General features: G+C 43.5%; 1 protein-coding gene across 2 annotated transcripts in view; it reads left to right on the top strand.

The window, feature by feature from the left end:
- Window positions 1-24749, top strand: part of VPS26C (VPS26 endosomal protein sorting factor C) — a 38234-nt gene that overhangs the window by 8387 nt on the left and 5098 nt on the right. Inside the window, exons 2-7 of one of the 2 annotated variants that reach the window (XM_019730313.3) lie at window positions 8678-8821; window positions 9948-10097; window positions 16169-16249; window positions 18987-19061; window positions 22558-22708; window positions 22966-23118. In XM_019730313.3, coding sequence (XP_019585872.1) covers window positions 8678-8821; window positions 9948-10097; window positions 16169-16249; window positions 18987-19061; window positions 22558-22708; window positions 22966-23118 — 754 coding nt within the window. The remainder of the gene's footprint in view (window positions 1-8677; window positions 8822-9947; window positions 10098-16168; window positions 16250-18986; window positions 19062-22557; window positions 22709-22965; window positions 23119-24749) is intronic. The other variant, XM_074325436.2, reaches the window with a different exon arrangement.

Raw genomic sequence — 24749 nt, forward strand, 5'->3', positions numbered from 1 at the left:
GCATATTTTCATGGGTTTAGGGTCAATTTGCAATTTCTTTCCTGTGAACTCTTTGTTCATATCATTTGCCTGTACTTCATATTTTCTATTGGGTTATTTATGATTTTCTTTATTTTTTTAGAGAGTCCTTAAAATATTAGAGAAATTAGCCCTGTGCCTGTTGTATTAAGTTGCAGATATTTCCCTAGTTGCTATTGCTTATATTTCCTTTTATGAAACTTTATTTTTGTTGTATTTGTAGTCACATTTATTCAGAGTTTTGAGTCATTCACAGAAAGGCCTTTTCCCATATTGATATAAAAATCAATCTCTATGCTTTCTTCTAAAACTTTTGTTATTTCAGTTTTTACATTTAAGCCTTTGATGCATTTAGAACTTTGTGTGCAGAGGTTTGCCGTATGAATCTAACTTACCGTATTTCGCACATTTTTTTGCCCAAATTTGTGAGGGAAAAGTAAGGATGCTCATTATACACCGGCAGTACTAATTCCGTATCTATGTAAATGTTTTTAATTCTTTTATTTATGCTTATGAGTTAAAAGTGTACCTCTAGAAATCAATAACGATATCCATATGCAAAGTAATATCCTGGAATACGATAATCAGTTTTGTTGAACTTACAGCGAACTTGCAACGATGAAGAGTTCTTAGCCTTCTATGATGCGTAAATATCGTAAATTTGTTACGGGTACATAAAATTTCTAGTACCTTGTATCTCTTGTGTTTTATAATTATTTGTTACATAAAATTTCTTGGACCATAATATATTTAAAAATAAATGCTAAAATTCCTTTATAATACAAAAGATAAGTATCGAAATGTAAACAAATAAAAATTTGAATTAAAAAACTAAAATATTTTTTCCCCTGAAAGTTTGGGCCAAAAACATGGGTGCGCATAATACACGAGAGTGCATTATACATGGCAAAATACAGTAATCTTTTTTTTTCAGTTCTTTGGCCAGTTTTCCAGTATAATTTATTAAATATTCTACTTTTTCCCTTTGGGTTTAAAATGCTACCTTTATCATCTATTAATTTCCCATACTACCTGATCTATTTCTGGGCTTTCCATTCAGTTCTGTTAATCTTTCAGCCTGTGTACATGTCCTGTGCCACACTTTGTAAATTACTGTAGTATTTTAATATCTCGTAGGGCTAGTCTCCCTCATTGTTTTTTCAAAATTTACTCAAAGACCTACACATAAGACTTGAAACAATTAACTGGCATAGAAGAAAGCATACCGTATTTCCCCAAAAATAAGACTGGGTCTTATATTAATTTTTGCACCAAGACACAGTAGGGCTTATTTTCAGGTATTTTTTCATGTACAACAATCTACATTTATTCAAATACAGTCATGTCATCTTTTTCTGGAACATCGTCGTAACTCTCCAAACCCCGAATTCCAGCTTGAATTTCTTGCAACTCCATTTCCTGTAGAACCATTGGCCCTGATCTCTCATGTCCAGCAATAGAGCTCTCCTTAAATGAGCACTTCTTGTCTACATAGCCTGCTCGTAGTGCACTGGCAACACAGCTGTCAGTGATTTTACCCTATGAATTCTTCACCCAAGTCACGACCTCTTGCAGGCTAGGCTTCACAAAGTTTCCACGCTGATTTCTCTCTATTTTCAATGTAGTCATTGATTTCCATGTACAAATAGTTGTTAAATGGTTTGTTTATTGCAATATCAAGAGTCTGGAGATAGTCATTCCTGCGGGAATCATTATTTGATCTAGTCTTCTCTCTGCAGGGAAGTTCTTCATGTCTTTAGCGCAGTGAGTGCTGGCTGAATCCCTGACTAGCAGACCTCTTTGGCCACCTCGCAAAACAAGTGACAGCATTAAATTGACCCATTTCCTTATAACTGCTTGTGTGCACTAGGCTTTTTGGTTTTAAAAACATAAATGCCTGAAACACGTTCAACCTTACCTTTCTTGCCCTTAGTGATGATTAGAGGTGGGGCTTTCTTTTTACCCAGACGAATTGCAAAAATACAGGTAACACGTGCACTTTTGTAACCTGTGGAGGGAGTGTAGATTGACAAGGCACCCCTCTGATCAATTGTCATTTGAGATCCTTGGCCAATATACACTGCAGTTTCATCCATAGCAATCATATTGGAGAGTTGGTGTTTAGAAAATTTGATGCCATCAACAAAGAACTTGAATGCAAGTGCACGTTTAATAACTTCAGTATTTTCCAGCTTGAACAGTGTTGTCAATCTTGGAGACAGTTCATATCACTGAAGGAAGCCATCCAGCCAGTGTTGCGATGCTTTGAATTCTTCTGGGGATATTTCTAACTGTGGTGCCATTGCAAGGGCAAATGTTTGAATATCAGCCCTGAGCACAACCAAAGCCTTTGCTCTTCTGTCAGCAATCCATTCACAGATGACGTCTTCCAACTCAGTAAATAATGGGTGCCGACCTGATACACATTTGCGCTTCTTAGCATTTCCCTCATCCACCTGTTGACTGAGGTTATTGTACTCTGCTCGCCATTTTTGGACCATTTGGAGATCCAACTTCTTCTCTTTGCAGAAAGCCATGAGATTCTTGCCCTGGGAGTGCTCCACGATTCCCTTCTTGTACTTGACGCGATAGCTCTTTCTTTTTGCACTCGTCTGGGGATCAAAATGTTATTCCTTTTAAATCTACCATTAAATCAAGTGTTACCTGAAGACTTATGAAACAGGAGTGGCAATGAAAATAACGACAGTTAAGAGTGATGGTCCTCACAAAAGCAACGAAAAACTGCAGGCACCAAAATTCAGAAAACCTTTCTTTATTTCACACGAGTGCATTAAGTAAGTCTATTATAACACATGACATATTGAATTATGAAGATTCATATTAGACACAACCACATCCGTTCGTTATCAGGTGCGCACGTTATTCGTGTGTTGTGTATGTATTCCGATTGGTCCTTCGTCAATAAGTCTCAAGTTCATCTGTTTACATAGGCTTTTACCTCTTGTTCAAAGGCACCTGCTTGGGTATTTACAAATACTTAATTATATTTATTTTACGTATTAATGTCAATAACATTTATTTATATTTAATTATATATTATAGTTCAATACATCTGTCGTGTGTTGCAATGGATGTACTAAATGCATCTGTCTGGCTGATGATTTTAAATGGGGCTTATTTTTGGGGTAGGGCTTATATTACGAGCACAACACTATTCAGTTTAGATATACCAGACAATTCTTGATCAACCCTGCCCAATGAGGACAGAATGAACTTGAATAATTAAAAGTTAAGGAAAACCCTAGACTTCACCGAGAACTTTCCCTGCAGACTTTTACCCAGAACTCTTAATAAGGAGAAAACAGTTATGGTTCTGGATCATGCCAGTACCTCACCCAACATAATAAGTGGGGGTTCTTCATCTAGGGGCCATGACTTCAAAGAGAGGCCACTTATAGAGTTAAGGATGGCAATGAACCCCGGAACCCATATACAAAATCACAAGCATGTGTGGTATTTTTCAGGGCGAAGAGCTGTAGCTTTTGTCCTATCATCAAGGAGGCCTTGACCTGAGAAAGGTTAGGAAACACAGATGAGACAGATGTGCAGGCCCCACACGTGTGTGCACGCCAGAGACACAAGGTGATAGACCAATGCGTCAGCCTGCACATCCTGCCCCGTGCGAACAGGGACATGTACCTGTGCTATTTGTCACAGCGGGCCAGCACGGACGCCTTGGGTCCCACCAGCATTAGGAAACCTTACCTCTCTGGGAGGTGAGGCCTTCAAAGGTACCACACCACACAGAACCCCCTGCAAATCAGCTCAAGTCTCTGCCCTGGAGGAGCCAAGTCTAGCGAAAGGCCTCAAGCCGCTGTCTTCAACCACAGATGGAAAGATCAGGCTGGGGACAAGGCGTTCAGAGGTGGCCGGTCACGCGTGGTCTTCACAGCCAAGCTGACTTTCTCAGCAGAAACCACTACCATGTTTATCCAAAGGGTGGTGAAAGAAATGTTTTCTAACTGCCTTCTCTAAATATAAATGGCCACTACCAAACTACACAAGTTTTTTTTTTCTTGTTCTCTGGAATTAAATCCCAAACGCATACTTAGGACTCTGGGTTTGACGAATGTGGCGTCAAGTCACCATTCTCCCCCCTCCGCCCCCCACCCTGGCTTCCTGGAAATCACCCAAAAGAACAAGAAAAAACCCCACAAACTCTGTTTTTGGCGAACCAAGGAGACAGTTGAATACCATGAAATAGGTGGAAGAGCTGCTAAAGAGTAAAGACCGATATATACTTCTTATATAAAGTATTAAGGAAAGAAAAGTTTCTACTGATGTCGTGACTGTAATATGCCAATCAGTGATCAACCAAGATCCTGTTCCCTTCAGGTTAACTGAAAATGTTATGATTAAATAGAAACATAACTATCCTCAAGTGCTATTGTGTTGTTTAATTGATAAAGTTCATGAAATTATCTCATTTTATTTCTGGGACATCCTAGTCAAGCATATTTTTAAAAATATACTAGTGTATTAAATTTTTCAGTTAGATTTCTATTTCATTGGGGCTATATAAATATCAATAGAATTAATTTTAATTAAAAGTTAAATTATTTCAGAAGCATTTTACCCTGATACCAAAACCTGGTAAAGATAACACAAAAAAACAAAATTACAGACCAATATCTCTGATGAATACAGATGCAAAAATCCTAAACAATGTTCTAGCAAATCGAATACAACAATACATTGAAAAGATTACGCATGATCAAGTGGGCTTCATCCCAGCGGCACAAGGATGGTTCAACATACACAAATCGACCAATGAGATACACCACATAAACAAAATAAAAGATAAAAATCTTGTGATTATATCAATAGATTCAGAAAAACCATTTGATAAGATACAACATTGATTTTTGATTAAAACACTTAATAAAATGGGTATGGAAGGAAAAAAAACATAATAAAGGCCATATCTGACAAACCCTCAGTTAATATCCTAACAGTAAGATACTGAAGCCTTTTGCTCTACGTTCAGGAATACGACAGGGCTGCCCCCATCACCACTGTTATCCAACATAGTACTGGAAGTCCCAGCCAGAGCAATCAGGCAAGAGAAAGAAAGAAAAGGCATCCAAATTGGGAATGAAGAAGTTAAATTGTCACTTTTTGCAGATGACAAGATTCTTTATATAGAAAACCCTAAAGACTCCACCAAAAAGCTATTAGAAACAATAAACAAATATAGTAAAGTTGCTGGGTGCAAAATCAACATACGAAAATCCATTGTATTCTTATATACTAACAATGAAATTTCAGAAAAAGAAATGAAAAAAACAATTCCTTTTGCAATTGCAACAAAAAGAATAAAATACCTAGGAGTAAACTTAGCAAAGGAGGTGAAGGACCTACCCGCTGAAAACTGTAAGACATTTTTTTAAAAAAATTGAAGAAGACACAAAGAAATGGAAAGTCATTCTGTGGTCATGGATTGGAAGAATCAGCATAGTTATAATGACCATATTACCCAAAGCAATATACAGATTTAATGCAATCCCCATCAAAATCCCAGTGGCATTTTTTTAAAAGAAGTAGAACGAAAAATCATCAGATTTGTATGGAATCACGAAAGACTCCAAGTAGCCAAAGCAAGCCTAAGAAAAAAGAACAAGGCTGGAGGTATCACACTTCCTGACTTTAGCTTGTACAGCAAAGAGACAATCATCAAAACAGCATGGTATTGGCAGAAAAACAGACACAGACCAATGGAATAGAATGGAAAACCCAGAAGTAAACCCACATGAATATGGGCAGATAATTTTTGACAAAGGAGCCAAAAACATACAATGGAGAAAAGAAAGCCTCTTCAATAAATGGTGCTGGGAGAATTGGAAAGCCACGTGCGAAAGAACGAAATTAGACTGCTATCTGTCACCATGAACCAAAATTAACTCAAAATGTATCAAAGTCCTAAACATAAGACCGGAAACAATAAACTGCATAGAAGAAAGCGTAGGTACTAAACTTACAGACCTTGGGTTCAAAGAGGATTTTATGAATTTGACCTCAAAGGCAAGGGAAGTAAAAGCTAAAATAAATGAATAGGACTATATCAAACTAAAAAGCTTCTGCACAGCAAAAGAAACCATCAACAAAACAAAGAGGCAACCAACCAAATGGGAGAAGATATTTGCAAACAACACCTCCAATAAGGGGCTAATATCCAAAATATATAAGGAACTCATAAAACTCAACAACAACAAAAAATCCAAATAAAAAATGGGCAGAGGACCTGAACAGACACTTCTCCCATGAAGGCATACAAATAGCCAACAGATAAATGAAAAAATGCTCAACTTCACTAGCTATTAAGGAAATGCAAATCAAAACCACAATATCACCTCATACCTGTTAGACTGGCTATCATCAACAAGACAAATAATAACACGCGTTGGAGAGGCTGTAGAGAGAAAGGAACCTTCATACACTTTTGGTGGGAATGCAGATTAGTGCAGCCACTATGGGAAACAGTATGGAGGTTCCTCAAAAAATTAAGAATAGAATTACTGTATTACCCAGCAATCCCTCTCTTGGGCATTTACCCAAAAAATCTGAAAACATTTATCCATAAAGATATATGTACTCTGATGTTCCTTGCAGCATTATTTATGGTGGCCAAGACATGGAAACAACCAGTGTCCTTTGATAGATGATTGGATAAAGAAGATGTGGTATTATATATATATACACACAGAATGCAATACTACTGTAAAGGGGGTCAAATACATAGGATGCCAGAAAAATGTATACACATTTTAAGAAAGGAAAAAACTGTATTGAAATTGTAATAATATATACTGATAACAAAAGATGAATACAAGTCATGTGTATACATTTTTTTTTTATCACCCCTATATATAGTGATAGAAGGAGAACTGACTGGGTGGTGAGCACACAATGTGATATATAGATGATGAATTATAGAAATGCGTACTTGAAATCTATGTAATTTTACTAACCATTGTCACCCCAGTAAATTTAATTTAAAAAATTAAATTTCTATTTCGTTTGGGCTATACAAAAATTAATAGAATTAATTTTAATTAAAAGTTAAATTATTTCAGAGGCATTTTCATTTATATTCACTTAGGAGCTTTTTATGTTAACAAAATGAGTTCTACTCCTTGAACTGCTTAAAATGGAGATGATAGTGTTTGTTTTAAGTTAGACTTCAGGGCTTTAGGATAGAGAGCGGGAAACAAAACAAAACAAAAATTTAAGGGACACAGAATCTTTTATTCCCTGCTCCCAAAATTCCATATAACATGAGAACTTGGTAAGAGTTTTTTCGTTAGATGACTAGAGGAAATAAAAGGTAAACAGATTTAAACACCAATGAGAGAATTTTTTTTTAATGCTTTGATCTGCATTTAAAATTTAAAATTTTTGCTCTTTTTTTGTTTTTGGTTTTGTTGTCAAGGGTTTTCTGCCATCATATTACCATTTGACAGCAGTCATGCTATACTTCTGAAGGTCATTTCAGAAACATGTTTTGTATTTACTGTGGATCTTCTTTCCCCTCTGGTTGATGCTATTTAATCTCCTCAACTTCCTTTTTCTCTCACCCCAAAACCCCACCTCACCCCACCGCCACAGCAGATTGAGACCATCAGGTTCTGTGGCGACAAAGAAACTGCCATCTTTGGAAGAATGTAGTTAACGTCCAATTCTCTTACTCAGTAATTATCTTTAGATAAATGAATAGATGGTCCTATGTGAAATCTTTACCATGTTTCCCCGAAAATAAGACCTAGCTGGACAATCAGCTCTAATGTCTCTTTTGGAGCAAAAATTAATATAAGACTTGGTCTTATTTTGCTATAAGACCAGGTCTTATAATATAATACAATACCGGGTCTAATTTATTATAATATAATATATAATATAATACCGGGTATAATATAATGGGTCTTAACATTAATTTTTGCTTCGTAAGACGCATTAGAGCTGATTGTCCAACTAGGTCTTATTTTGGGGAAAACACAGTAAATGCTTTATGAACCAGGGGAATTGAGACTTGGATGTTTACATGGTGGTACTGAGGAAGGTCTGTAGTGAAAGTGCTATGTTGCCCTTATGTGTTGTATTGATAACCTCTGCATGTCTCCAGTGAGGCTTTCTGGGCAGATAGGGCACCAGGCTAAAGTTGTGTTAAATTATGCCTGAACTTGGAAATGTGTAGTCATTTTAGTCAGCATACTTGAGAAAGAATCTAAAAAAAAGGGTTTAATTGCGTTGCATTCCTTCTGAAGAGATCATCACGATGGTTGTGTGTAATGTGGCCGTGAGTCTGACTTTGCCCCCCGGCCCTTCTCTTTTGCCCTCTTGAAATCAGACGTTTGTTGGGACCTCCCAGCCAGGAATGGAGATGTGTCTGGAAGCCGAGATGGGATGAGATTCCTTGCCCACTCCCCATCTGTGTGCGTCCAGCCTGCCCTGTAATTATCAGTGGCCATCTGGCCCCCAGGGAGCATGTCTTCTCCACCCTGGCCTCCAGGTATCTGGTCTGTAGTAAGTGCTCAATGAATGTGCATCTTTGAACGAATAGATTGCGAAGGAGAGTTACTTTGCTAATGAACAGTGAATGAAGAGACCTGCTAATTTGATGGGTGGCTGTCTCCTCTCCTAGGAAATGCTCTCAGGAGTGGTGGTCATCTCTGGGAAGGATTCGACCCAGCACCAGGGCGTCACTTTGACAGTGGAGGGAACTGTGAACCTCCAGCTCAGTGCCAAGAGCGTGGGTGTGTTCGAAGCTTTCTATAACTCAGTTAAGGTAAGAATGCTCAGGCTGCATCTTTAGTTCATTATTGAAATGTTTGTGGTAGTGGTTACTTGCTGTCTGGCTTTATTATTGTTGTCATTATTTTGCAAGTATAGTGTTATTTTGCAAGGTATATCATGTTTTTTGTACTTACTAATCAAACTGACAAAGTAGATGTGTTGATTCTGAATAGCTCCTGTTATTGAAAGCCTGCGTGTTGCTATTCCTGTTAGGTAGGATTAGGAGAACTGTAAGTGGGCTCATTTCAGCCATTGCAGAGCCCAGAGCTCTTCTGAGAAGGTGCGCCTGTGGCTTCTGGCACTCGCTTCCCCAAAACAGAACTGTTACTGTAACCGTGTACATGGCTGCTGTTGGCTTTGTCACTCAGAGAAGAGGCTAATAGAGCAGTGGCCATGCTTTTATCATTTGAGGTGGAGTTCTGTGTTCCAGAAGGTAAGCTGTTTTTCTGTATTTACAGTTTCCTTTTCCTGAACGACATACTAACTCCTTTTTGAGGGGGAAAGAGTTACGAGGAAAGAAGTGCTGTGAACAGTATTCAGACTAATTGTTTTCCACAATTTTTTATTTTCCTTCATTTGTCCTTAGAGATTCTCTTCAAAAGTTGTGGGTTTTCTCAGAGTGAGTCTAAACGAAGGCTTAGAGCACCCTAACTAATGAAGGTGTCACACCTGTCTTTTGGGCAGGTGCCAAATGCTGGTACCGTCATCTTCCCTGGAGGAAAGGTCCCATGTGACTGGAGGCGGGTGTCTGGGCCGCATGGCCCGGCGCCCAGAGGAGCACAGGCTGGGCGGGAGGAGCCCTGATTTCCTGTACCCCATCTGCTGCTCCGTCCTGAAGACGGGAGCCTGCGGGATGGCTGTTAGGGCCGTTGACTGAGACAGCAGTTCACTTCCTCCTGTGCACCAAACACCTAAGTGTCCAGTACTGTAAACAAGGTGTCATTGTGCCACAGACTTGAGCCGACCCTGCTCATCTCCAGACGCGGCACTGTGCTGGCCTGACACCAGGATGGTGGCATCCAGGGCCGCGGTGTCTTCAGGAGACGAGTAAGAGACACAGTGGTTGGAAGGTGCGTCTGAGAGTGCGTGTGGTGGACTGAGCGTGTTTCTCATTACAGCCCATCCAGATTATCAACAGCACCATCGAAATGGTGAAGCCAGGAAAATTCCCCAGTGGCAAAACAGAAATTCCTTTTGAATTTCCTCTGCATGTGAAGGGTAACAAAGTTCTGTATGAGACATACCACGGCGTGTTTGTCAACATTCAGGTGAGTTTCCGAGCCCCGCGCAGTGGTTCTTCCTAACTTTCTTCTGGGAAACAGCGTGGTCTTTCTTCCACTGAAAATTAATAGATGGACCTAAGAATTTACTACTGCATTTATTGCTGAGCTCTCCCATGAATGTTCTATACTGATTTCTCATTTTGCCCCGAGGGACACATTTTACATCTGACCATTGTTTTTGGTCTGAGGACCCACGCTGTAACTTCTTAAACATGCCTTTGTTTCTTCTGGGCTCTGTTCAGGCCACACTGATGCTGTGAAGTGTGCTTGTATTGTTTGTAATAGATAGGCCCTCACTTCTCTCTGGTACCCGCACTTACTTGCCTGTTTTGTACGTATAAGTATCTCTTTGTCTGATACCCAAAGGCTACTACTTTAACATAGGCTTGTATTCTTTATTGAACAAACCTTGTAAATGAGGGGGAAGTGAATTTATGACTTCCTGTCTACCTCTGTAGTCCAGGGTGTCCTTCACAGTTTGCAGTGTTGTCTCAGGCGCAGCTTGGAGTCCTCACTCCCAGCGCGAGAGCGAGAGCGAGAGTGAGAGCGAGAGCGAGAGCGAACCTTTCCTTTATTCCGCACAGAGAGCGAACCTTTCCTTTATTCCTTTATACCTTTGTGATGACCAGTCTTGCAGTGGTTCTTCTGGCTAAATGAGACAAAACTATTTTGTCTTACGTATGTGCAAGAGGGTTGAAAGTTAGGAATTTTTTTGATTTACTAATTAAGTTTTAGCTGATCATTTGCTCTTAGTAGAGACCATTCCCCTGCTTAAAATATAGCAGTTTTAAAATAAAAATCCTCAAAACACTTGTGAGAGCTTAACTAAACTGTACGTGAGTTTTATGAATTGCCTAAAAGATCTGTCAAGAAGAAACACATGTAGTATGATGTCGTCTACTGCAATTTGTTTCTTCTGTGAAGGAAAAAAACGGTCCTCATCCTGTTTTATTGATGCACCTGTTTCAGGCAAAATGTAGACGCAAGGCTTTGGAAAACCCCTAGGAAGTAATAGTTATGACTGGATAAACATTTAGATCCTAAGAGGCTGCGTGCATGGCCATATAGACGGCTGGTGTGTAGACGTGAGTCCTCCAACCAGCTTTCTGGGTTGGGAGTTCTTTCACCATGAAAGGAAGTAAATGAAAAATGGCTTTTTAGCAAGACTCAAAGTATCTTGAACATTTCATTTTAAAAACTATTTTTATTCTTTTTCCAGAATTGATGTCAACTTGCTTTACGCACACAGTAGTAGTTCTTTAGTACTGTTTATTTAATAATGTAAGCATATGTTCATTAGAAACTGAATAGAATAACATCAGATTTTCAGTGGTCATACTTCTTGTCACTTTCTCCTATGTCTATCTGTTAAAAGATTAATTTATGTAAAATAAAATTGGTAATTTCATCCTTTTCCAAGTATTGCCAAGGAAGATACACAGATACACATACAAAACTGTGTACTTGTGTTCCAGCCTAGTTATGTAAATTGGAAACTAGTTTAAATGCAAAAGGAGAGTTAACATGTGGCAAATTCTTTAGTAAGGCAAGTACTACCCCCCTTTATTTTGCTCAGCAGCCCTTACCATTTGAGGGTTAACTTCTTAAAACTTTGAATTCTGTTGTAACCTCCCCAAATTATCACAAATTGTTAAAAATGAAGAGATTTCTTCTTCTTCTTCTTTTTTTTTTTTTTTTTTAAAGATTTTATTGGGGAACAGTGTGTACTTCCAGGACTTTATTTTCCAAGTCAAGTTGTTGTCCGTTCAATCTTAGCGCAGCTCAGCTCCAGGTCCAGTTGCCGTTTTCTAGTTGCAGGGGGCACAGCCCACCATCCCTTGCAGGAGTCAAACCGGCAACCTTGTGGTTGAGAGGACGCACTCCAACCAACTGAGCCATCTGGGAGGCAACTCAGCTCAAGGTGCCTCAGCACTTAGTTGCAGGGGGCGCTGCCCACCATCCCTTGCGGGACTCGAGGAGTTCAACTGGCAACCTTGTGGTTGAGAGCCCACTGGCCCATGTGGGAATCAAACTGGCCGCCTTCGGAGTTAGGAGCACGGAGCTCCAACCACCTGAGCCACTGGGCCGGCCCAAGAGATTTCTTCTTAACCTCAGATTTATAAGAGCTTATCATCCTTATACTTATCACCTAGAATCAACATTTATTAGAATTTTTCCATCTTTTTTTATCTGTATTTATTTTTTCTGAGTCATTTCAGAGTTAGTTGACACTTCATCTCAAAATAGTTCATTATATACATCTCCAAAAAAATAGGGGCATTCTCCTTCTTTCATAACTACAGTTAACATTTGCACACCTATCAGAGTGAACAAAAATTCTCAAATAGCATTTAATTACCAATTCATATTCAAATTTGTGATTGCTTTTTTGGGGAAATACACTTCTTGAGAGAAGTAGAATTATGGTTTTTTGAATCTTTTTCATTCATCAATTCATTCATTCATCCAATTTCTAGACAGGTCTTTTTCCAGCCTCCATGTTTTACAGGAGAGTCCGTACCACCCAGCAAGTGTGACCACTGTGGTCACACATCGTGGCCTCAGAGTATGGCCACAGGGCGTCAGCATTCTTTGTGCCCGTTGCTCACTAACTTACTCTCAAGAGTCACGAGTGCATTGCTTTGGATGGAAAAGGGTCGTTGTTCCACCCAAATAACATTTTCTCAAATTATATAGGCGCAAAGAAATTTTACATTTACAATTTGAATTGTGTTACAGTAACATAGTGTAAAAAGAGTAAAAATCCTAAGACAGAATAAAGGATTTAAAATGTAGCCAGTATCGAATGCCCAGCTTGCAGGGCTGGGTTACTTGCTCCTTCCTGGCCGTGGGGGGGTGGGGCTTTGATGGTATTTGCTCTCATTCTTTTCAGTCACATTGCGTTCCTTTCTCGTCTTTATTATTAGGCAGTGCATACAAGGATCTCTTGTGGCCATACTAGCAAGGTTTTATACTATAACACAAATATAGCAGAACCAACCTGTCTGCCGAAACTGTATTCAGAATTACTTTATAGAGATGCTCTTCATCCTTCTTCACAGTTAAAAATACCCTTTCTAGGCGACGGTTTAAATCTATGGACAAGTGTCTTCTTTCTTCATTCTTATTGACATGTTTACCGACAGTCGGAAAAGACCAAATCTTGCACCTCCTTTTGGTGCCCTGCTCGCGTCTGGTCATCCTGACGCCCTCTTGCCTCCTGGAGCTCATACCGCCTGGGTCACTCTTTAGTAACTGGGAGCGATCGCAATAAAGTGAGAAGATCCAGGGCTTTGCATCAGACACACCTGAGCTTGAATTACAGTCCTGCGTAAGGATTCCGAGTGTGGGCTTTGGCAACAGGCAGGTGTAAATTCCGTTCCCCCTCTGTGACCCCAGCAGCCTTCTCTGACCGCTCCTGGGGGTTAATGAGGTGTTGGTGTGAAGTGCTTAGTTAGCACGATGCCTGGCACCGCAATGTGCCAAGTGCGTATTTGCTGCATGGCCGAATAAATGAATTCATGGTGACTAGCCTGATATTACCCTGACAGTTCTTACATTTGTATTGTTAGAATTGAGATAGTACATCTAAAAGGACGTAACACAGTTCCTAGAACATAACATCAGTGTTTTCTCCTCTTTATCCCCTCCTCCTCCCCACTTATCACCACTTATATTAATTATTGCTTTCACACTTAAAAAACATTTAGTGACTAAAAGTTGATGCCTGTTATTTGTACCCTTTCATTTGCAAATTACAGAACTCCAACTCAAACTGACTTCGCAAAAATAAGGGATATTCGATCACAGAACTAGCATTTCCAGGCTGTGTGTAGGCCAGGCCAGGTGCCAGGCCTGCCTCCAGCTCGGCTTTCTTCTGTGCAGGCCCCATTCTCAGGCAGGCGCTTGCCTTGCCATGGAAAAACTGGCTGCCAACGAGCGGCTGCAGGCTCACAGTCTACTGGGCTGGCAACCCTGGCAGAAGGAATTCCTTCCCATAATCCCAGCAGCAGTCCTTGCCAGCCGGTCACTTCTGCCCCCAGATGGGGTCATGAGAGGTCAGCCCCCGCCAAACCCCTGAACCTGAAAATGAGGAAGGGGAAGTTCCAGCTGGGAAAAAAACTAGATCAAAATACGTGTTGCCCATTCTAGACAGCATGTGGGATACACAGGAGGAGATTGTACACACATGTGCAGGCATGCGTGCATACGTATGTTATCCATGCATATGTAGTAATATATACCTATATACAGACATGTGCCCAAATGTGTATGTTATACAGACAGACATGCACATGTATATATACAGACATACACACATATACGTATGTATAGGGTACCAGCCCTCACTGAGCTTGTCTGGTTGGGATACCAGACTGAAATCTCAATATAGAATATGTACATAAAGAAAATCTCTTTTCCCTTTGTATCCCTAGCACTTAGCACGGTGCCTGACATTTAGAAGATAATTAAGAACAGTTGTTCAATCACATGAGAAATCTATAAGATGGTGTATTGCTGAATGATTTGTCTAAATAGAAGGAGATTCTATTTATTATATGTATAAACTATTATACAACTAAAAACAAGTAAATAAAATTTAAAAAAATAAAAAAAGATCCTTGCAGACAAGGGATGAGTCTTTTTTTAAAAAATGTTCTAATCTCCCAGTAGCACCTTAAATTAGTAACTTCTCATTTAATACGGAGAGGTCATTCCCAGTCCTGTAGCTTCTTGAGTCAACTCTGCATCCAGTCCCAGTTCTACAAGTCATTTTTAACGTAATTCTAAAGTTTTTCCTGGATGATGAAAACAACAGCTAACTTTATTAAACATAGTGTGTGTGATTTGTTTTTCAATGCTGATTAAGGCGGTGACCATGCGGCAGCTGTTTGTCCCTAGTCTCTCAGCCCACAGGCAGGGTCGGGCAGCAGTCCCAGGGCCCAGCCGCCATCAGCTCAGTGGCCCCGCACGGTGAGGCTGCCCCTCGGGAGAACAGGGCCCCTCTCGCAGCAAGTGCACCAGGAGTGGCCAGTCCAGAAAAACAGCACAGGACAGCAGAGAAATTGGATATGGCTACGTTAAGATCAAGTGTGATGCTCCACTCCTTTCCTGTCGCCTTTGTTTGCACGCAGGATACACCTGTGTGTTGGCAGCCCGGGGAGGGCTGAGAGGAAGAAGAGTGAAGTGAGATGAGCCATGAGCTGACCACTCTGGACGCTGATGGATTTGTAGGGCTTGGTTTTACTCTGCTCTTTACTTCTGTATAGTTTTGCATTTTCCAAAAGAAAAAAATTGAAAAAGACTCCCTTCTTTATTCCTCCTTCCGGTTAAAATGTAAGCGCTAGTTTTAAGACGCTCCAGAGTCCTGGGGCTCTGACCGTGGTTCCTACATGACTTGTCTTCAGCAAAGCAGACGCCCGCAGAGCTCTCAGCGAGGGAGAGCGAGCAAGCAGAGAGCCGCCCACTTGTCCCAGGTCGGCCTGTGAAGTGCTGGACGCTGTGCCAGGGGCGTCCAGTCCTTGCTGCATGGTTTCCACCCCTACTACAAAATAGTGCCATTTACCGAGAGCTGCTGTGTGCCAGGCCCTGAACCGAGTGCTCGTCACACATGACCTCATTTTGTCCTCACTGGAGGTGGGTGGTAGTGTCCCCATGGCACAGAGCAGGAAGCTGAAGCTCAGAGAAGTTGTGTCATTTGTCTGGGCTCACACAGTAAGTGGATATGCACGTCTGCGTCTCAGTGCAGGCCCCTTCTGCTCTGTCACTCTGGTCTTTCTGAGTGACAGTAAGACTCTGCACCCACAGTCCGTGGGTCCAGCTACGGGGTGGCTGTGGGAATAGGCCGAGGAGTAACTTTAGAGTGTGCTCTGTGTTTTTATAGAAATGCCTTTATTTTGAGCATTAACTCCCTATGTTATGTATATTAATTGCATATATCACATTAATTGAACAAAGTTTCCCTAAGATATTGACTTATTTGTCTCTTTGAATGTAATTCCAAGATGAAAGCAAATCACCAAAATGACGTTTTCTTCTCCAACTTTTCCGTCTAGTACACCCTGCGCTGTGACATGAAACGGTCTCTCTTGGCCAAGGACTTAACAAAGACCTGCGAATTCATCGTTCACTCTGCCGTAAGCTACCTTGGGGGTCTGGTGCGAAATAATAGGGCCCGTCTATGAGCTTTCACCCTGCGTCCCAGCTCGTGTTAGCCCGTACTTTCTCCTGGCTGCTCACAGACACGAAGCTCCCCGGTCGGAGACGAGGGACCTTATTCTGGCACGTCCCGCAGCATGAACATCAGCCTGGGCGTCACTCCCCTGGGCCAGGGTCCCCCGGAGCGATGCCATGTGCCCCAATGACACTGAACCTGAGGTGGTGTGTGCCTCAGCTGGGAGCAGCAGCCGGGACCCACCTCTTAGCAGCAGCGAGCAAGCTTGCCTTTCATCCGGGAGGCGGTCACCTCACCCCTCAGGGCTGCCACGGCAAGCAGCTCAGAGACGGCCGCCCGGGGCAGGAATGGTCAGGCCTTCCATTCTTGGCAGGCAGCGTACACACTCGGGGCCTCTCCTAACAGCCACTGCTAATATTTTGCAGTGACACAGTGTTCTTAAAAAGTTCCTTTCACGTGTCAACTTAGGGAATCGGGTTTCCCCTCACCCCCCAACCAGGTGACTCCGCATGAATTTTCAGCGGGCGGGTGGCGGGGGTCCTCTGCTCCCCAACTGGTGCTATTCCTCGGTCACCATGCGGAAGCCAGCAGTGACTGGCAGCACCTGCCCTCAGTGTGACACATGGTGACAGACACTCCTGCCCACAGCCCTGGATTCCCCTGCGTGTGTCAGGCCTCGCCAGGTCCCGTCTCCCAGCAGCTCCCAGAGGCGGCTGCCATCCCAGGGCCTTCCCTGCCCTGTGCTCACGCTGGTTCCGGGCTGGTCCGGTCCCCCCTTTCCTGGGTCTGTAGTTGTCTGATTCCCTCCTTGAGCTGCGTCCTCACCCTGTGGCACATCCGGCTTCAGTTTGATTCCCAGCAGCTCAGGGACAGGAGTCAGCCAGTGGGGGCTCCTGGAGGCACAAACAGTGGCGCCCGGACGTGGTGGCTGGCAGCGGTTCCAGGGCACACACAACCCCCACCTGGGCTGCAGCCGGGCACCCACCCGGGATGACCCGGAACGGTGGCCCTGAGGGCCTCCAGCAAGTCTTCACCACGAGCCACAATAAACGGGGGCTTTTCCACAGCCACCTCGTGTTGCAGCTTAATTTTCGTGGAAAATTTGCAATTGCATTTCTTTTACACTATTATGAAATGTCCACGGGTACCTTAGTGATGATTAAGTAAAACTGTAAGACAAATCTCTCATGAGTAAGATGGGCAAAATCACTACTATCCTTTATGGGCATCATTTTTGTGACTTTTTAGGAGCTCCAACATTTGTAGTTTCCCTCTTTATACATTTTTAATAATCACAGTGTTTAAGTGCCCTTTTTATTGATAAAACACATCACATAAATTTATGTAAAATGTTAAAATACTTCTTTATTGAAATTACGTTATTTAGATGGATATTTTCCCTTTTTTTCATCAAGTGTCTTCAAATTGAAGCAAAACAAAATTTTTAAAAATATAGATTATTTCCTAAAAAAGAAGGCAAAGATGGTAAATGGCCTTTCTGAAAGGCTGCCTTCCATACAGCTCTGCCCCAGCTGTGGCTCCCGAGGGAGGAGGCCACATAACCACTGCTAATATTTTGCAGTCACACAATGTTCTTGAAAAATTCCTTTCAGGTATTTTCACATACATTCTTATGTCCTGAATAAAAAGGGCCTTCAACTTTGGGAAGAATGAGCCCAAATAAGCACCCTGCCCAGAGCTAGGTCAGCTCGTGACTGCAGAGCCCTCCCCCAGGTCCCCTAAGGGCTGGCGGCCCTGGCACAGAGGTCGGGCCTCTGCCTGCCCCCGGCCGTGTGTCAACAGGCCGCCTTCGAGAATTGTGTTCTCTGTAGCTATTTCATGAGAAGGCCAAACCACACTGTCTTGACAAGTTAAATATTCCTTTCTGTTCTGTGAGGAAGAATATATTCACTAAAGAATATGGTCATGAACCTATTAATAAAAGAAGAATATTCCCTAGAATAAGCTTGAATAAGCTTTTGGTAAACCAGTAGACATGGCCAATTGGTCAGTGCCTTTCTCCACACGCTCTCCTGCCCCTCCGGGAGTCACTGGCGTTGGGGTCCTGGCTGCATTGATGGGTCCTTCAGCTCAGTAACGTGGAGATAATCACTTGTCATTAATCACGGTAACACAGTTATTTTACAGGAGCGATTCTTCCAGGTAGACAGGTGTACGGCTGAGTGGGTGACAGCCTGGGTGCTGGAGCCAGACTGCCCGGGTTTGCATCTCGGCCCTGCCACTTGATTGAGCAAAGCATTGAAGCTCTCTTTGCTCACTGTCCTCATCCGTGAAGTGGGACCAGTGACAGTGATAGCAGTGATAGCACCCCATGAGGTCATCGTGTCTGTTGAGTGGCACAGTGCAGATACCCCAGTGTTAGCTCTGAGAGAGAAGTTTAAAATATCTCCCAGTAATCCTACTCTGTTTCTTAAGTCTAATTTTCAAATTCTGGCCCTGAAAGGGATCTTAGAGATTAAGAAGTTTATCCCCTCATTTTACAGATGAAGAAACTGAGTCATGGGAGAACACAATAGTGTTTTCTGGTAGAACTGCGTTTAGAACCCAAGTGTCCTGCCTTTTAGTACCACATTCTTTCTGGTTCATTATGCTGCCCTTTGTTTCTCTAAAAAGGGAAGAAGTTTGATCTCTGAGCCCTCACCTCTAGCGACTGACTTTGGTTTTACCTCATGTTTTAGCCTCAGAAGGGGAAACTGACTCCGAGTCCCGTGGACTTCACTATTACACCTGAAACCTTGCAGAATGTCAAAGAGGTAACGTGTTCCCTACACCAAATGCCAGGCATATTTTCTTAGTAACTGGATCCCATGATGGACTGTTGCCTGATTGTTCTGTGTTTGGGTATCAAGAGGAAATTCCGCATTATTGTTGTACCCAAAATAATCTGTATTTCCCATTTTGATTTCTTTTTAAACTCAGTAACTACTTAGATTTTTTTTATCTTCTCCCAGTTTTATTGCACTGTGGTCAGAGACCCGCTTCCCTGCCCCAGTCGCCACCACTACCTGTAGTGGTGGCCGCACCCCCTTTATTTCTCTTTGCTAGCCACCGCCTACGCTTGGCCACGTGGATGTGGCTTTTCTTCCTTGCTTGCATTCTGCTCTCTGGACCTCACTGGTCAGAGTCGGTCAAAATCAAGTTTGGGAGGACTGGGGCACATGAGTGACCTTGTGGGAGGACTGGGGTACACGAGTGACCTTGTGGGAGGACTGGGGCACACGAGTGACCTTGTGGGAGGACTGGGGCACACGAGTGACCTTGTGGGAGGACTGGGGCACACGAGTGACCTTGTGGGAGGACTGGGGCACACGAGTGACCTTGTGGGAGGACTGGGGCACACGAGGACCGTGGCCTCATCCCTCAGGAGCCACAGCTGGGGTAGGGCTGTATGGAAGGCAGCCTTTCTGAAAGTCCATTTACCATCTCTGCCTTCTGCAGTTTCTGGAAAGCACATAACCCCAATGGGCCAATAAGATTTTTCTCTCACAGGAATTTGAACCTTGATTGGAAGCATGTAGGGAAAGCAGGTGGGTCGAGATTGGCCCGGACTTGTACTGCTGAGACCTCCCCCTGCCCTGCTTCTTCCCCTAGCCTCCATTGTTCAGCCAGAAAATTATCTACTTGTATCCCACTTAGCCCCATTTTCTCTTAAGTTTTAGAATAAGTTTATATTTCTTGTTGAAATTGTCTGAAATGGAAGTTCAGCTTGTCATCAGTTTTATTTTACTCAGTGTTAAGCGTTTAGTGGCTTAGAAACCATTTCTTAATAGTTGCCTAAGATACCACAGTCACATTATTTATTTAGCCTTAACTGTTAAGTTTTACCACGGTCACTGCTCACTATTCTCACTTGTTTTCTTCTTTCTTCAATTTATTTTTTGTTTAGCTGGAATACATCCTAGAGTCATTCTTTCAGAAAGGGTGAGGAGTAAACTTAAATCCTTATGTGTCTGAAAAATATCTTACTTTGCTCTCACTCATGAATCCTAGTCTAGGTAGAAAATTCTAGCTCTAATATAATTTGCCTTTAGAACTTTGAAACTAGCTTCCTAGTTTTCTAGAGCCCAGGATACTGATGACAATCTGATTCTCAAATTTGTGTGAGCTGATCTGTTTCTCCCCCTCTCTTACACCTTTACCCCCCCAAAACATCCAACATCTCCCCATCCGTAGTGCTCTAAAATTTCAAAACACTTGCCCAGGTTTGACTCTTCTTTTAGTCACTGCCTGGAATTTGGTGGCCTCTTTCATTCTGAAGACTGAACCTTCCTTCGGCCCTGTGAACTTCTCTGTCATTTCTTAGAGGCTCAGACTTCCAGCTCACTGATTTGCTCTTCAGTTAGTATTTAGCTCTTCTATCGAAATGCTTATTCAACAACAATGTGATTCATTTCTAAGCTCAGTTCCTTTTTCAGGATAGCCCCATGTTCTATTACAGATGCAGTGTCCTTCGTCTCTGTCTCCTATATTGATGCTGTTTCTTGGGGGGGGTTGGTTTATAGAGTGTGTGCCTCTTTTTCTTGCTTTTATTTTTCTCAGATGTTTGTTGATTCTTGGTCGTCAGTTTATATTTATAAATGAGGATCTAAAATGTGTGGTCTTGTTCACTAGACTCTATCCTTAGCCCAAATGCCAGTCAGTTCTTCTGATTATAAACACACACTCTGACCAGAGGACCTTTGCTTCTGGTGTTGTCCTGGGGGGGTGGCATTCGACCCTCTGGGCTTTCCTTTAGGGTGTGCAGGTAGCTTGTCCTCTGCGTCTAGGGGCTCCTGTGCTGGGGCCATAAATGACTTGGGACACTTGCCCTGCCCCAGCCTGCTTTGGGAGTCTCCTTGGTGGGAAGTCCCCCTTGAGGGAAGCTGCAGTGCCAGCCTGGGGCAAGCGGTAACTCCGGAGGCCACATACAGCCAGTTTCACCACCCTCTGACACATTACCTGCGAGTGCCTTCCAACTGCCCCTTCCCTGGGCCCCCGCGTCTGATCTCATAGGTGCTGTGCCCAAGGCCTGCTGGGAACGCTGGCTCCCAGAGCTCCCTGCCAGCTGGGGGACGCAGTCCCCTTAACCCTTGTGACGTCACTGTCCATCCACTTGAGTCGCACAGAACTGCTTCACCGCAGTGGCCTCTGGGTGGCGTTCCCCGTAGCTCTGCTAGGATAGCGTGGTTTGTATTTGTATGTGTTAACATCACGTCAGTGGGAGGAGAGGTGATATGTAGCGAGTATCTATAGCTGGACATTGAGAGTTTCCTTTTTCTTCAGTTCCCTAAAAGAGTTTTAATGCAGACTGCTACTGCTTCTTATTTTTCTAAACAAAGAGCTTCTTCTACTTCTAGTTATTTTTAGAACTGTCTTGATTTAAGAGTTTTTTAGAGCTCTCTGCCCTCGGGGCCACCGGATACAGAGCCCCCTAGCTGTCCGGTAGGCTGGCCACCGGACAGCCTGAGTGACCTCTGACACTTGAGATGAGGCTGGTCTGAACTGAAATGAGCTGTAGTATAAGGTTTGGATTTCAAGACTCAGTATGAAAAAGAGAATGTAAATACACATATTTCTTTTAATATTTATTATATGTGGAAGTGACAGTATTTTGGACATACTGGTTAATTTTACCTGTTTCCTTTTACTTTTAAAAATGTGGCTACTAGAACAATGTAAATTACACCCGTGGTGCACATTTGTGGCTTGCATTGTCTCTTGGTTGGACAGTGGTGTTCTAAACTCTGAAGTATCTTCAGTAACTGGGACGCAAAGGTCCATAGGCTTATAGCAGGCATTAAAGAACACTGTTCTCTTTAAGTTTCCTTGAAATAAATGTCTTGACTTTCCAAAATTTTATTATTTGGAACATTTTAAATTTGGTTATCTTTTTAAAATCTCCCTTTTTTTGGTGACTGGTTATCCTTCTGTACTTCCTCAGACATTTTTATGTCATTTCCTTGGTAAGAAAGTGCTTTGCAATGTGATCTGGGCAGTTAGGGTGATTCTGAGACAGCCCCCCATTCTGTCCGGACAGCGCTGGGGACAGTGTATCTCTAGAGAGTGCTTGGAAGTTCAGTCTGCTAATTAAGTTGACAGAAGACGAAAGTATTATTGCACCTTCTCCTTGATGTTGTAAAACAGGGTGCCAGGAGCATTTATAAAACTTATCCAACTTTGTTTTCAGTTTTTATTTGTACCAAAGTGACTACCAAGCAGATTCCCCTGGCACCTTCCAATCCTGATGTTTTTGTTTTTGTTTTCTTTCAGAGAGCCTTGCTCCCCAAATTTCTCATTAGAGGACATCTCAACTCGACCAACTGTGTCATCACACAGCCACTAACGGGAGAGCTGGTGGTGGAGAGTTCGGAGGCCGCCATCAAAAGCATAGAGCTGCAGCTGGTCCGCGTGGAGACCTGTGGTAGGGGCCCTGTGCGGGCTGGGGGCGGCGGTTAACACGCGTGGCAGCAGCAGCGTGAGAGCACGCCACTGGGTTCCCCTAAACGTGTGCCTGAGGACAGGGACAAGTGGAGGGCAGGGAACTCTCAAGGATCCTGCAGAGCAAACGGGAGAAGTGGGTGTGTGCGTCGCTGCTGACGGTCATATCACTAAGCATCTGTTGACCAGCTTGTTTGGACATTCGCTGTTTTGTGACCACTCGCTCTCTTTCTTCTCCAGGGTGTGCAGAAGGGTATGCCCGCGATGCCACAGAGATTCAGAATATTCAGATCGCCGATGGGGATGTTTGTCGGAGCCTCTCGGTGCCCATATACATGGTCTTCCCCCGGCTGTTCACCTGCCCTACGCTGGAGACCACCAACTTCAAAGTGGGTAAGTGCGCTGGCTCTCAGCCTGCCCGGCCCAGTGGGGCTCCCCTGGGGAGGGCGTGGCCCTGCTGGAGAGGGCGTGGCCCTCAGAAAGGAACATACACACCTGTCTGCTGGGGCCAGGTGCAGCTCAGTGCACTCTTCCTTCAGTCACTCAAGGAAAGCTCATGAGAAGTCGGAGCAGAGGCTGTATAGTGCGCAGTCTCAGCTCTCAAGGAACTTTGTTGTCACCCCGGGAGACGGCAGTAACCATGTCAGTGTGGCCTAGGGCAGGTGACCATAAGCTCTGTGAATGAAACTGACACAGCAAGGGACCAGCCAGCGCTGTGCGTGGGAGGCCAGGTTGGTGCCTCTGATAGGCTGGCATTTGACAGAGACCCAAAATATGTGACAACCCCGTGTGAACGTTAATCATTGCGAAGCCTGGGTGTTTTGAGGACAACCTTGGTGACATGCCTGACGCTCCTTGGTAAATAGGTGTGGTGGTGGTTTGGGTAACTGCTTCTGCTGTCAGGCCTGCTTCCCTGAGAAATGGGAACTTAGTCTCTAGGTCAATCCATTTTATTAATGTCATATTCCCTCTAACTCCTTCAAGGTGTGTTATTTTTAATCCAGAGAGAATCTTTGTTGTTTTCATTAGACCATGGTATTACTTTAAACAATTCCAAACAATGTAATTTAAAAGTTCAGTCAGTACAGTTTCATCACCAAAGTGGCTACGCTAGGGGGTGGGCTGGTTGGCAGAGAAGCAGATGACGGGTTGCGGATTGTGTGGCTCCTGCTTCCTGTGTCTCCAACCCAGCCGCCAGCGAGACTATAGTGGTATGACTCCCCTACCTATGGCTCTGTGGGTGTTCCTTTTTGGCCTCACCATGTCCTGCGTTCTAGTGTGGAGAGCGGGAGCTGAGACCCCGCATGACACCTTCCCTTTGTGAGTGCTGACCACAAGTGACTTCACATACACGGTCGGGCCTGACACCATCTTCCCACGGGAACCCACCCAGAGTTTAGGGGCCTGGGCAGGATGGCAGCTGCTCTTCTGCGTGCCCTCTGCCATGAGGAAAGCCAGCGCCAGCTCCCTGACATGGGCCTCGCATGTGCACAGGCGTCCTCACTGTCCCGTCCACTCCAGCCACACTGTGCTACTCTGGGACAGCATGTGGCTGAGGGATGGTGCAAGTGGGTGGGGACAGGAAGGGGACATTCTCGTGCTGTGACTATTCCCAAGTCAGGGAAGAAGTGAGATGCCACTGCTGGTACATGGCTCATCGTGGATGATGCTTGGGGAAGGTGAACAGCCGCACACGGGACACTGTCCTCGGGACTCCAGGCTCCGGTGGGGCCCTGGACGAGGTGACCCCAAACCCCTGCCCTAGCTGAGCTTCTGCGGGGCAGCTGGGCCATCTCCCCTCAGCCCACCTTGCTTCTCTGCCCCCACACAGCCCCTACCTACCTCCCCCTTCACACGAGCTGGGGACGGAGGGCTTTCCCCAGGAGCCCCCTGCTCACACACCCCTTCTGCTGTCAGCAAGGCTCACGTGTAGCAGCTAAAGAGCTGATGAGAAAGAATCCTTTTTGCTGAAAGGGCAAAGACGAATGTTTGAACAGGTGTTTCAGGTAAATTAACAATATCCA

The sequence above is a fragment of the Rhinolophus sinicus genome, chromosome 17, assembly GCF_057876585.1.
Source record: "Rhinolophus sinicus isolate RSI-liver-muscle chromosome 17, RSI-T2T, whole genome shotgun sequence".
Classification (NCBI taxonomy): domain Eukaryota; kingdom Metazoa; phylum Chordata; class Mammalia; order Chiroptera; family Rhinolophidae; genus Rhinolophus; species Rhinolophus sinicus.